Source organism: Pseudophryne corroboree, chromosome 11 (genome assembly GCF_028390025.1).
Source record: "Pseudophryne corroboree isolate aPseCor3 chromosome 11, aPseCor3.hap2, whole genome shotgun sequence".
Classification (NCBI taxonomy): domain Eukaryota; kingdom Metazoa; phylum Chordata; class Amphibia; order Anura; family Myobatrachidae; genus Pseudophryne; species Pseudophryne corroboree.
Window position 1 is genome coordinate 292,328,869 of NC_086454.1, and position 14,416 is coordinate 292,343,284.

Consider the following 14,416-nt stretch of genomic DNA (forward strand, 5'->3'; position numbering starts at 1 on the left):
CACACCTGTCTATATAAGGTCCCACAATTGACAGTGCATGTTTGAGCACAAACCAAGCATGAAGTCAAAGGAATTGTCTGTAGACCTTCGAAACAGGATTGTCTCGAGGCACAAATCTGGGGAAGGGCACAGAAAAATATCTGCTGCTTTGAAGGTCCCAATGAGCACAGTGGACTCCATCATCCGTAAATGAAGGAAGTTCAGAACCACCAGGACTCTTCCTAGAGCTGACCAGCTGTCTAAACTGAGCGATCGGGGGAGAAGGGCCCTAGTCAGGGAGGTGTCCAAGAACCCAGATGGTCACTCTGTCAGAGCTACAGCATTCCTCTGTGGAGGGACAAGAACCTTCCAAAGAAATACCATCTCTGAAGCAATCCACCAATCAGGCCTGTATGGTAGAGTGGCCAGACGGAAGCTACTCCTCAGTAAAAAGCACATGGCAGCTCCCCTGGAGTTTGCCAAAATGCACCTGAAGGACTCTGACCATGAGAAACAAAATCCTCTGGTCTGATGAGACAAAGATTGAACTCTTTGGCGTGAATGCCAGGCATCATGTTTGGAGGAAACCAGGCACCGCTCATCACCAGGCCAATACCATCCCTACAGTGAAGCATGGTGGTGGCAGCATCTTGCTGTGGGGATGTTTTCCAGCAGCAGGAACTGGGAGACTAGTCAGGATAGTGGGAAAGTTGAATGCAGCAATGTACAGAGACATCCTGGATGAAAACCTGCTCCAGAGCGCTCTTGACCTCAGACTGGGCGACGGTTCATCTTTCAGCGGGACAACGACCCTAAGCACACTGCCAGAATATCAAAGGAGTGACTTCAGGACAATTCTGTGAATGTCCTTGAGTGTCCCAGCCAGAGCCCAGACTTGAATCCGATTGAACATCTCTGGAGAGATCTGAAAATGGCTGTGCACCGATGCTTCCCATCCAACCTGATGGAGCTTGAGAGGTGCTACAAAGAGGAATGGGCAAAACCGCCCAATGATAGGTGTGCCAAGCTTGTGGCATCATATTCAAAAAGACTTGAGGCTGTAATTGCTGCCAAATGTGCATCAACAAAGTATTGAGCAAATGCTGTGAATAGTTATGTACATGTGATTTCTTAGTTTTTTTATGTTTAATAAATTTGCAAAACTCTAAAAAAATATTTTTTTACCGTCATTATGGGGTATTGTGTGTAGAATTATGAGGGGGAAAAAATGAATTTATTCCATTCTGGAATAAGGCTGTAACATAACAAAATGTGGAAAAAATGAAGTGCTGTGAATACATTCTGGATGCACTATAAATAGAGAGAGATACAGAGTTTGCAGAAATCACGGGCACGATTTGCATCCACTGAAACAGCCACAATTTTGTGTATACTGTATGCTATTCTTCTGTCCATATTTAGAACCATTTTTCAGGTTTTTTTTGTAATGTAAGCATGCTCTATTAGGTACAGGTTGAGTATCCCATATCCACATATCCGAAATACGGAATATTCCGAAATACGGACTTTTTTGAGCGAGAGTGAGATAGTGAAACTTTTGTTTTTTGATGGCTCAATGTACACAAACTTTGTTTAATACACACAGTTATTAAAAATATTGTATTAAATGACCTTCAGACTGTGTATATAAGGTGTATATGAAACATAAATGAATTGTGTGAATCTACACACACTTTGTTTAATGCACAAAGTTATAAAAAAATATTGGCTAAAATTACCTCCAGGCTGTGTGTATAAGGTGTATATGTAACATAAATGCATTCTGTGCTTAGATTTAGGTCCCATCACCATGATATTTCATTATGGTATGCAATTATTCCAAAATACGGAAAAATCCGATATCCAAAATATCTCTGGTCCCAAGCATTTTGGATAAGGGATACTCAACCTGTATAAATAAATTACTCAAAAAGTGTAAAACAATAATGCTTAAAGATGCTCACTAAAGAATAGTCTTTGTTCGAGCTACTGAAAAAATCACCAGAATCAGTGGTGCTGGTTCACTAGTTCTAGTAACTCACTTCATCCGCTGTTTGTACCCGTCTCTGACCACCCACATATAATATGGCTGTCCCAGGGGTAAATGCGTCTATGCCCAGCTCTGCCTGCTTGCGTTTGCATGAATGCACCCTTGCTACAGTCGGCTTATGTTATAATGTCCCCGCTGTCCCCTGTCCCGTCTCTACATGTACAGGTTGGTGTACGTGCCAGAATCACACAAATCACATGTGCAGAATGTTTTTGTTCAAGATTCCTTACACCAACTAGTGTTACACTCTGCACCACAGGCTTGTAATGTGCATGATTGGGGCAGGTACAAACTCCAGCCAAGAATACATGCCCCCAGTATTATGTGGCTATGTCCCCCTTTCCAATCTCCCTGCAGGTACAGCATGTATAACTGGGCGTTACCCTAATACCTGTATTATGTGCCCATGTCCACTTCCAGTCTCCCTGCAGGTACAGCATGTACAACTGGGCGTGACCACACTCCATTAAAGTACCAAGGACCAAAATTCTTCATGGTGGCCTTGTTAATGTGTACATTTTTCCAGACCTGGACTGTATTGAAATGTTTGGCATTTTATTTACATTTGTTGCACATTTGTGTACATGTGTCTGTCATCAGCTGCTCCTGTTGTGTTGGATTACTGACAGAATATTTGGGAAAATGTTTTAGGAAAACAAATCTACGTAAAAAAAAATATCTGAGATCTTTTGGTTTTTACAAATTCCTGAAACCTTTTTATATGTAACTGTATAAATGTTTGCAAAAACCAAGGGGTAAATTTACTAAGATGGGAGTTCTATTTAAGATGGGATGTTGCCCATAGCAACCAATCAGATTCCAGGTATTATCTTCTGGGAGATGCTAAAAAAAATGAGAAGTAGAATCTGATTGGTTGCTATGGGCAACATCCCATCTTTTATAGAACTCCAATCTTAGTAAATGTACCCCCAAGTCTAATTTAACACAATAAAGTAATTACTTGCATATGAATTGCAACTAAGGTGCTATCCTTTTAGGTGCAAAACTGTTTCGGCCAATACAAAACGACCTGATTTTTAACTGATGGTCATTATTGCGCTATCCATTTATAGGCCGTTTTTATCAGCCTTAAAAGGACCCGCGTTCATGCGATAACACATGGGATATGTTACCGATCCCATGTGTTATCGTGGCTCCGACATCCGTTTATTGCAGAGCCTGAGCCCCAATAAGTGACGCGTATTGGGGCTAATTGGATAGCCCCGGCTGAATCCATTAGTTGCAGTAAACTACCGCAGCTAATTGGATATCAGCGTAAATCTCAAAGCTGATTCCCAAATTTGGGGGCTTATGCCAGGAAAATAGTGGCAGACCTTTTTGAGCTCCACCAGTATTATATAAATTATGAGCCAGTAACAACATTGAGAAACTTTGTGACAGCCATTTTGTTTTAGCTCATAAGAGCTGATGACATCGCTCTGTACCTGAGAGGTGTCTCTGGTCCCTAAGGATTTGGCAGGCTGCCAGTGACTGTCCCCATTCTATGTATGTCACCGGCACACTAGTTGATATGTTACTCTATGATTTATACTTTTCATGCACCTTACATGGTGGACATTGGCTGTTTTTGGGGCCAACAATGAAACAATTGACCTGGGGGTGGCTGATATAGATGGAGGAACCTAATGTCCTACTGAAATATAAATATTGTTAATGGACAATAGCCTGAACGATATGGTTATTCCTTATTATTTAATGTCATTGTTTGTTTGTTTTTTGTTGCAAAGTATATTGGGGAAGAGCAGAGCATATATAGGGTGCCATGCATATATTTGTATAGGTGTTACCGGATTCAGGTGGTCATTCCGAGTTGTTCGCTCGTTGCCGATTTTCGCTATGCTGCTTTTTTTTGCTAAATGCGCATGGTACACAGAGCGCATGCGCTAAGTTATTTAACACAAAACTTAGTAGATTTGCTGGTGTTCGTGCAACGCTTTTCAGTCGCACTGCTGATCAGTGAATGATTGACAGGAAAGGGGCGTTCTGGGTGGTAACTGAGCATTTCTGGGAGTGTTCTGAAAAACGCAGGCGTGTCTGGGAAAAACGCGGGAGTGTCTGGAGAAACGGGGGAGTGGCTGGCCGAACGCAGGGCGTGTTTGTGACGTCAAACCAGGAACTAAACGGACTGAGCTGATCGCAATCTAGGAGTAGGTCTGGAGCTACTCAGAAACTGCAAAGAATTATTTAGTAGCAGTTCTGCTAATCTTTCGTTCGCTATTCTGCTAAGCTAAGATACACTCCCAGAGGGCGGCGCCTAGCGTGTGCAATGCTACTAAAAGCAGCTAGCGAGCGAACAACTTGGAATGAGGGCCTCAGTGTCTTCATGATTGTCTTTCTCTCTACTTCTAAAACAACAGGGCTGTAAGTCATTACATCGCACAGCTCTGATCTTCCGCGGCTTACCTGCTACTTTCCAGTTGCTGAAGGCACTCCATTCATGTCATATATATTCATACTTGCTTACTCTCCCCAAATGTCTGAGAGACTCACGAATTTCGGGGAACTCTGGCGAACTCCCGGATCTGGTTTGCTGTTAGCTGCGTAATTGTGGCATACGGTGGCGGGCGAGGCCGTGTTTCACGCCTCCATGGTCCCTGCACCTCTGCCATCTCTTGTAGTGGCTGGGGAAAAAGTCAGCAAGTATCCATATAACTGTAGGTAGTATTTTGCATATGCACTTGAAGTAGATTTCCCATGATGCACAGCAAGCATTGTGGGGATATTTAGTGCATGGAGGTTCAGATTAATCACAGCTGGAGCTCAGATGGTTGCCTACGCCTATCCCTGTGTCATTGGATAGCTGGAGCCTTGAATATTAGGCCTGATTCATGCTTGCACGCTATTGCTGCCGTAGCTGCGATTTTCATAGTTGTCTGTGTGCGAAAATATTCTATTTCAGCAGCCGCCACAACTTATATTGAGACTCCCACCGGAGCCATCTCTGCTGTCTGCAACTGCGTACATATGCGAAGCATCTGACTCAGATCATGCATGCATTGACCACCTGAGTGGGTGTATGGTGGCGCAGCATTGGCACGGTAACTGAGATGCTGAAGACATGCCCTATCTTTGCCATCACTCCCCATTACCTCCCACAAAACGGTTGTTTCCTGTCAGTCCCTTGCAAATTAGTTCTCAGTGCATCAGTAATTGCAGTGCAAACTTAGCGCGGGCACTACAGCTGGGACGCATGCGAAGACCACGATAATCGCCCAACTGCATGAACAGTGGCATAGCACACAACTATGTATCGGGCCCATTTGGTGTTCTGAACTATGAACACAGATACTGTATTTATCATAAAAATAACCTATTTGTGGTATTTGTTCTGTGTGTGTGTTACTTGAATTATATAGTCTCTTTATTGTGTATTATACAGGGAGTTCTAAAAGTCCCTCAGCAGTGACAACATAATTGTTTTTAAACATTTTATTTACATGAAATAAAAAATAATGAGTTACATACTTATCTACATAAGTGTTGTCCCTCTCTGGACTACCACAGCTGCAGAGGAGATCTGCAGCTAGAGACAGTGCTCACTGCGGAGGGACTTTTTGAACTCCCTGTATATGTTATGTAATCATTTTATAATCTGTAGTATATATAAAGTACATTTATTAATGCATTTTTATATTTACATTGAATGCGCAGGACCATCAACTCGCAGCCGCAAAATTTGGAGAACGGCTCCTGCCAGACCCCAAAAAGCCAAAATGAGACCAATGACATCACTGTGATAGGTAAGTGTTACTCACAGGAAGAAAAATAACAACATACAAGTAAAATAGGACAAGAATATATGTGCAGCTTAAACAACAACAAGAAGAGAAAAAAAAATGCCCATTTGTACAACCAGCCGAGACATTCTATTGTCCGAGATGGAAATCTAGATTATATCCTCTTCACGTCCTACATAAAATGACATAAATATTTGTACTTCAGTAGTGCGCACACCAAAATACTTATTGGGGCTTATGTAAGAGCCTGCGAGATGCAGGCACAGACGCGATTCCAGTGCGTCTGCTCGCATTTTTAAAGCGGCAATCATTTAAAAGCAAAAACAGGTTGGTTTTATCTTTTAAATGATCGCAGCTTAAAAAATACAGCGTGAAGACAGAGGGAAGAGAGAAATGTAGGGGGAGATTTATTAAATCTTCCTAAGAGAACACCTGGAGGTATTGCCTGTAGCAACCAATCAGATTGTAACTATAATTAATCTAGTACAGTCTATAAAAAGATATAGCTAGCATCTGATTAGTTGCTAAGGGCAACACCTCCACTCGTCCTCTTTAAAAGGTTTGATAAATCTCCACAAAAGTCACATGATTAGCTGCTTTATGGCTAATACAGAGGTTAGGGCTGTCCACCAACAATTTCGATAGACTTGTGCCCAGTAAATTCACTCTTCGCTCTACGCCCCCAACTCACAGTTTAGGAACAGCTGTCATAGCGGGTGGCACTCGATATGCCGGCTGTCGAGATTTGTCCACGACACCACTGGAGGGAGAATACGCGCGCCACCGTGCCTACAGCGTGACAAGCGCAGCGAGCCCGCAAGGGGCTCTTTTGCACTCGCCCCCTTCTGGTATACCGGCGGTCGGGATCCCGAGGCCGTTATAGCACATTATAACAAAACCAAACAATACTGGTGACAGGCAGTGTCTATACACAGTATGGTCTGAGCTGGACCACCATATAATGGTATATAAATTACAAATGATCATTATGGGGCTATACAGTGGCGGAGAGAGGGAAACCATTTAATTAACCCAGTTTGTATTGCTAGAATTTAGACTTTGGTGCAGGTACCGCTGAGATTAGTGAATTGTCTCTAGAAATCCTAATACGAGCTGTTCTTTTCTTTATGTTTACAGTGAACGGAGACTGTGCCCACACACCCGGTACAAGCGATATGACCTCTACAGGAGGCACTGTACCCAGCAGCATTACAGGTTCTACCCCCTCCCCGGGCTCAGGGTTGCCTCCAGAGACAATTGGGGAGACCGCCGAGACCCCCTCATTGCCATCTACTGCTGCCACCCCATCCTTAGACGGCTTGCCATCTGGGTAAGTCAGTGAATTTTTTGTAAATCTGTACAGAGGGATGAGATGTAAGGGTCGTTGCATTTGCCAGCCCGGTGTATACAGGACACTGTGATACAGAGAAGTTTGGGGGAGTCGGCAGAGCCATGAATGCTCCATTATGTATTTGCTTGAAAGACGTCTTTCTCCTGACACAGTGCTGGGCTGTTTGTGTACATAGGACAATCCTGCCCAGTCACACACACACCTCATTGGAGCTTTGTCTGACCTCAGCCTGCATGTACAGTGTCTCTACCCTCCTGCCTGCTAGGGTCCGTATAACGTTAATGTCCAGATATGTCTGATAGCACCAGTATTTACTGTTGTCACAGAGCCGGAACATTTCATATACATAGGGGTATATGCAATTGCGGTCAAATTCCGGCCGTTTTTGGATTCGACACAATTCGACAGTCGAATCCCGGCCGCCGGGACCCGAATTCGACATATTCAATAAAAAACGGATTCGACAGTCCCGCTGTCGAAAAACGGACCAATTGACGATACTGTGCGTCCTGCATTCGACTTCATGGGACGCACAAAAGTGTTCACAAAACCCTGAAAAAAATTGCGTGGGGTCCCCCCCTCCTAAGCATAACCAGCCTCGGGCTCTTTGAGCCGGTCCTGGTTGCAAAAATAAGGGGGGGAAAATGACAGGGGATCCCCCGTATTTTAACAACCAGCACCGGGCTCTGCGCCTGGTCCTGGTGTAAAAAATACGAGGGACAAAAGACGTAGGGGTCCCCCGTATTTTTAACACCAGCACCGGGCTCCACTAGCTAGAGAAATAATGCCACAGCCGGGGGACACTTTTATACCGGTCCCTGCGGCCGTGGCATTAAATCCCCAACTAGTCACCCCTGGCCGGGGTACCCTGGAGGAGTGGGGACCCCTTAAATCAGGGGTGGGGAACCTTTTTTTCTACCGAGGGCCATACAAAAATTCTCAACTTAAAAAATTACCCTGCCCCCCAGCAGGTCTGCCCCATAGAGGTATGTGCGCGCCCAGTTAAAATGGGACGTGATACACATATGCCCCCAAGAGTGCAGTGCCAGATCCACAATTGCCCCCACAGTGCCAGGTATACAAATGCCCCCACAGTGCCAAGTATACAAATGCCCCTCACAGTGCCAGGTGTACAAATGCCCCTCACAGTGCCAGGTGTACAGATGCCCCCCCGCAGTGCCAGGTATACAGATGCCCCCCGCAGTGCCAGGTATACAGATGCCCCTCACAGTGCCAGGTATACAGATGCCCCTCACAGTGCCAGGTATACAGATGCCCCTCACAGTGCCAGGTATACAGATGTCCCCACAGTGCCAGGTATACAGATGCCCCCACAGTGCCAGGTATACAGATGCCCCCACAGTGCCAGGTATACAAATGCCCCCACAGTGCCAGGTATACAGATGCCCCCACAGTGCCAGGTATACAGATGCCCCCACAGTGCCAGGTATACAGATGCCCCCACAGTGCCAGGTATACAGATGCCCCCACAGTGCCAGGTATACAAATGCCCCCACAGTGCCAGGTATACAGATGACCCCACAGTGCCAGGTATACAGATGCCCCCCATAGTGCCAGGTATACAAATGCCCCCCACAGTGCCAGGTATACAGATGACCCCACAGTGCCAGGTATACAGATGACCCCACAGTGCCAGGTATACAGATGCCCCCCACAGTGCCAGGTATACAAATGCCCCCCACAGTGCCAGGTATACAAATGCCCCCCACAGTGCCAGGTATACAAATGCCCCCCACAGTGCCAGGTATACAAATGCCCCCCACAGTGCCAGGTGTATAGATGCCCCCCACAGTGCCAGGCATACAAATGCCCCCCACAGTGCCAGGTATACAGATGCCCCCACAGTGCCCCCCCCCCCCCTTCCGTGCTACTTACCGCTCCTTTCGGCGGGACATGGAGGCGAGCGCCGCTATGTTGGGCGGCGGCGTGTAGGACTTGAAACCAGCCGCCGGTTCGAGAGCCAATCAGAGCTCGCGGACCGGCAGCCGCGGCTCCTGATTGGCTGCCGGTCCGCGAGCTCTGATTGCTTCACGAACCAGCGGCTGGTTTCAAGTTCTACACGCCGCCGCCGCGCTACCCTCCCTATCCTGACACTGACAGCTGAGACACGCTGCCGCCGGACTGAGCTTTTGATTGGCTGTGCGCGTCTGAGCTGTCAGGCGGCGCATAGGCGCTCTATTATACTCAATGGTGGGAACTTTGCGGTCAGCGGTTGACCTCAAGGTTACTCGCGGTCAACCGCTGACCGCAAAGTTCCCACCATTGAATATAATGGAGCGCCTATGCGCTCCATTGTATCTCGAGTGAGCCGCCTGACAGCTCAGACGCGCACAGCCAATCAGGAGAGTGCCACGACTTGGCGCTCCCTGATTGGCTCAAGGGACCCTCTTTGACAGCAGTCACGGGGGGTCCCGGCAGTCGGGGAAAGGGGTCCCATGTGTAAACATGGGACCCCTTTCAGTGCGTGGTCCGTGTTTTGCGTTTTTTTATTTTGCCAAGTACGTGGATTACATATCCATATATGCCCCCAAGAGTGCAGTGCCAGATCCACAATTGCCCCCACAGTGCCAGGTATACAAATGCCCCTCACAGTGCCAGGTATACAAATGCCCCCACAGTGCCAAGTATACAAATGCCCCTCACAGTGCCAGGTGTACAAATGCCCCTCACAGTGCCAGGTGTACAGATGCCCCCCGCAGTGCCAGGTATACAGATGCCCCCACAGTGCCAGTTATACAGATGCCCCTCACAGTGCCAGGTATACAGATGCCCCTCACAGTGCCAGGTATACAGATGTCCCCACAGTGCCAGGTATACAGATGCCCCCACAGTGCCAGGTATACAAATGCCCCCACAGTGCCAGGTATACAGATGCCCCTCACAGTGCCTGGTATACAAATGCCCCTCACAGTGCCAGGTATACAGATGTCCCCACAGTGCCAGGTATACAGATGCCCCCACAGTGCCAGGTATACAAATGCCCCCACAGTGCCAGGTATACAAATGCCCCCACAGTGCCAGGTATACAGATGACCCCACAGTGCCAGTTATACAGATGCCCCCCACAGTGCCAGGTATACAGATGCCCCCCACAGTGCCAGGTATACAGATGACCCCACAGTGCCAGGTATACAGATGACCCCACAGTGCCAGGTATACAGATGCCCCCCACAGTGCCAGGTATACAGATGCCCCCCACAGTGCCAGGTATACAAATGCCCCCCACAGTGCCAGGTATACAAATGCCCCCCACAGTGCCAGGTGTATAGATGCCCCCCACAGTGCCAGGTATACAAATGCCCCCCACAGTGCCAGGTATACAGATGCCCCCACAGTGCCCCCCCCCCTTCCGTGCTACTTACCGCTCCTTTTGGCGGGACACGGAGGAGAGCGCCGCTATGTTGGGCGGCGGCGTGTAGGACTTGAAACCAGCCGCCGGTTCGAGAGCCAATCAGAGCTCGCGGACCGGCAGCCGCGGCTCCTGATTGGCTGCCGGTCCGCGAGCTCTGATTGCTTCACGAACCAGCGGCTGGTTTCAAGTTCTACACGCCGCCGCCGCGCTCCCCTCCCTATCCTGACACTGACAGCTGAGACACGCTGCCGCCGGACTGAGCTTTTGATTGGCTGTGCGCGTCTGAGCTGTCAGGCGGCGCATAGGCGCTCTATTATACTCAATGGTGGGAACTTTGCGGTCAGCGGTTGACCTCAAGGTTACTCGCGGTCAACCGCTGACCGCAAAGTTCCCACCATTGAATATAATGGAGCGCCTATGCGCTCCATTGTATCTCGAGTGAGCCGCCTGACAGCTCAGACGCGCACAGCCAATCAGGAGAGTGCCACGACTTGGCGCTCCCTGATTGGCTCAAGGGACCCTCTTTGACAGCAGTCACGGGGGGTCCCGGCAGTCGGGGAAAGAGGTCCCATGTGTAAACATGGGACCCCTTTCAGTGCGTGGTCCGTGTTTTGCGTTTTTTTATTTTGCCAAGTACGTGGATTACAAACTAAGAAGAGGGCCGATCTACACAGGATTGTTGTGAGTATAATTTTATTTACAGGTACCCCGTGGATTCTACGTGGACAAGGGGACCGAGCCTCGTGTCAACATAGGTAAGTATGTGTGTATGTCGGTGTGCATGTATGTAATAAAGTTATACTGTCACGGTGTGTGTGTACTGTTTTTATTTGGGTATTTTTTTTTGTAGTAAAACTACAGGTACCAGCGGGCCCGTTTCCCCCCCGCATGCTGGTACTTGTGGTTCTCCAAGTACCAGCTAGCGGGGGAGGCTTGCTGGGACTTGTAGTTCTGCTACAAAAAACAATATTCTTTTTTTTTGAGACTTGGCTATCAGCCTCCCATCCGCCGCCCTTGGATGGGGGGACAGCCTCGGGCTTCACCCCTGGCCCTTGGGTGGCTGGAGGAGGGGGGGCCCCTTGATTTAAGGGGCCCCACTCCAGGGTACCCCGGGCAGGGGTGACTAGTTGGGGATTTAATGCCACGGCCGCAGGGACCGGTATAAAAGTGTCCCCCGGCTTTGGCATTATTTCTCTAGCTAGTGGAGCCCGGTGCTGGTGTTTAAAAATACGGGGGACCTCTACGTCTTTTGTCCCCCGTATTTTTTGCACCAGAACCGGACACAGAGCCTGGTGCTGGTTGTTAAAATACGGGGGATCCCCTGTCATTTTCCCCCCCGTATTTTTGCAACCAGGACCGACTCAAAGAGCCCCGAGGCTGGTTATGCTTAGGAGGGGGGACCCCACGCATTTTTTTCAGGAATTTTAACCCATTCCCACCCCTTCCCACTGAAAAACATGCACTGATCTCTCCTATTTTTTTTTAGTCAGTAAAAAATAATAATATTCTTTTAAAAAATCAATTAAATAATACTTGTGGCTCCTAAATAGACAAACCAAGTAGATAATCCCTTCTAATATAAATAGATATGCTATTAGCAATCAAAAAAACACAAAAAAAAACATGTTTTTAAAAAAATTTTATTAGATCACGACAGCAAAATGAGGCGGAATGAAATTGACGAAATGACTGTCGAAAAGCACTGTTGTCGAATCGACATTCTTCAATTGAACATACTTTTGTCGAAATGCCGCATTTTTACCATTGCAGACATGTCGAATTTGAGAAATGTCGAATTGCCAAAAGTCGAATCTGAAACGGCAGGTTTTTTGTCGAAAAGTACTGTATTGCATTGTCGAATCCAATTCGACAGGTTTTTTTTGTCGAAAATGCCCCGTTTTTCGACATTTGCGGCAATTCGTCCGCAATTGCATATGGCCCATAATGTGCCCACAGTTCTCTCCGGAAAGACTGGTCATTCCTTGGAATCTGTAAGGGTCTAAAATAAACATTTCCCCAATTGTAAACAGAACAATAATAGCACATAGTGTGGCAGCACATTGCAACCAGTGAGTAATGTGCCGTCATCTGTCTAGTGAAAGGTAAACAAAATCAAGGGTCTGATTGGTCAATGGGGCTCACTGCACTGGGCTCATCTGATTGAGGCCCTTCCTACCCTTTGTTCTTGTGTCCGCTGTTTCTCATCACCTTGGTGTGTGTACTTTGCTTCCCTCGCTATCTGGCATTACCGGCGTGTTGTGATGGCCTACACAGAACTGACGTTGATGAAAATGTGCACCTGTGCTATTTTTCTACTTCATTTTTATAACTACAACTCACAGCATGTAGTTAAATGTGTGCCATGTGTTATTTGTAGTTCCACAGCCCCTGTAAATGCACAGGTTACCTAAGCCTGCCTCCTGTTATCTCCTGACCGGTTCTCTTCGGAGATGAATGGGCAGTGTTGGCATTGCGACGAGCTGGAACATGGCAGCCTTGTCCCACTGTGTGTCTCTCTCTGTGTCGTTGGTGTTTGTTTGTGTAACAAGGGCGTCAACCTTCAGCGCTGCCTTTTGTAGAGAGAAGGGTTAACCAGCGCTTGTTTGTTTGGTCGGTGAGGTCAGAGCCTGGGAGCAGTGTCAGTCACAGGTAATTAGGGCTGGGCCCCCTCACTGGCTCTTTATGCTGTTCTGTGTGAGGGGCTCTGTTCTCTACACTCAACGCTTCCTGCTCAGGACTCCTGGAAAACTTCTACATCAACTGTGAAAACCCCCTTTATGTGAGCGGGCTGAGGGTCCGCTCCTGTTTGCCGATCATGAGATGCGACCACGGCAAATTCGAGTCATGCTCGTCTGAAAAAACAGCAAATAATCCACTCGCAGTTTGCGTCTAGAAAGAAATGCTTATTTTACTTTTATTTTTATGTGGAGCTTTCACAATATTAGGAAGTCATGTTAGGACTTTATTAGCCTGGAGGTCGGTAATGATGTGACAAATATAACACTAGTGTCTTAAAGGGGGTTTTCACCTTCATATTACCTTATGAAAGTACACAGTTTGACTAAACATTTTGCTTGCTCTTGCTGGTGCTGTTTTCTGTGCTTTTGCGACATACATTTATATCATCAGTCAGCGTTGTTTTGTTGCCATGGGATAAAATGCTATATTGATGATAGAATTACACTCCAGCACAATGTAAATAAGCAACGCTGCCTGATTATATAAATAAATGACTATAGAGCACAGAAAAATAAAGCAATATACTTAGTCCGTGCAGAAGGAACGGTAGAAGTGAGTACATTTAAAGTTGTCTAAAGGCGCAAACTACTGTAAATGAAATAAGAAGTAGCTATGTCTTTAAACGGCAGTGTCACATCTGGACAGATCCGTATGAAGCGTTGGTAATTAATAACGTGTCAGTCACATAAATGTTCTTGGCCAAAAGTCCTAGGACACAGACGTGAGAGATGGGCCAGGCAGAAGGTAGACGGATAATGTGGAACACACAGACGGAAAGACTAGTTGGAATGGAAATGCAAACATTGGCTCTTCAGCAGCCATTTTTTTATTGCCTTTTTCCACTGTAGGCTCGGTACGAGGAGAGTGTTGCTTATATATATGTTCCATGTTGGACGTCAGAGCCCCTGTCGCGTGTGTTGCAGGCTGCAGATCGTGGGTGCCATGTGCAGAGTAGCCTGGGCTATTAATTCCTCACACAAAGACACTCTGTCTGGCACAGGGGCAGCGGCTTCCTCCTGTAGTCAGGAGAGGCTCCTTGGCAGTGTAAATCTTGCACTGTGCCCTGGCTTTACAGAAACTGGGCAGAGTCACCGTGCCCACAAAGCAGCAGGTTCTTTGTGTGCAGATCTTCAGTAAGTGTGCCTGTGTGTCAGATTCCAGCCTGT

General features: G+C 47.1%; 1 protein-coding gene across 2 annotated transcripts in view; it reads left to right on the forward strand.

Moving 5' to 3' along the window:
• The window catches only part of WWP2 (WW domain containing E3 ubiquitin protein ligase 2), a 181,943-nt gene that overhangs the window by 105,326 nt on the left and 62,201 nt on the right, over positions 1–14,416 (forward strand). For both annotated transcript variants that reach the window (XM_063945465.1, XM_063945464.1), the window contains exons 5-6: positions 5,702–5,790; positions 6,925–7,117. In XM_063945465.1, the coding sequence (XP_063801535.1) occupies positions 5,702–5,790; positions 6,925–7,117 (282 nt within the window). The remainder of the gene's footprint in view (positions 1–5,701; positions 5,791–6,924; positions 7,118–14,416) is intronic.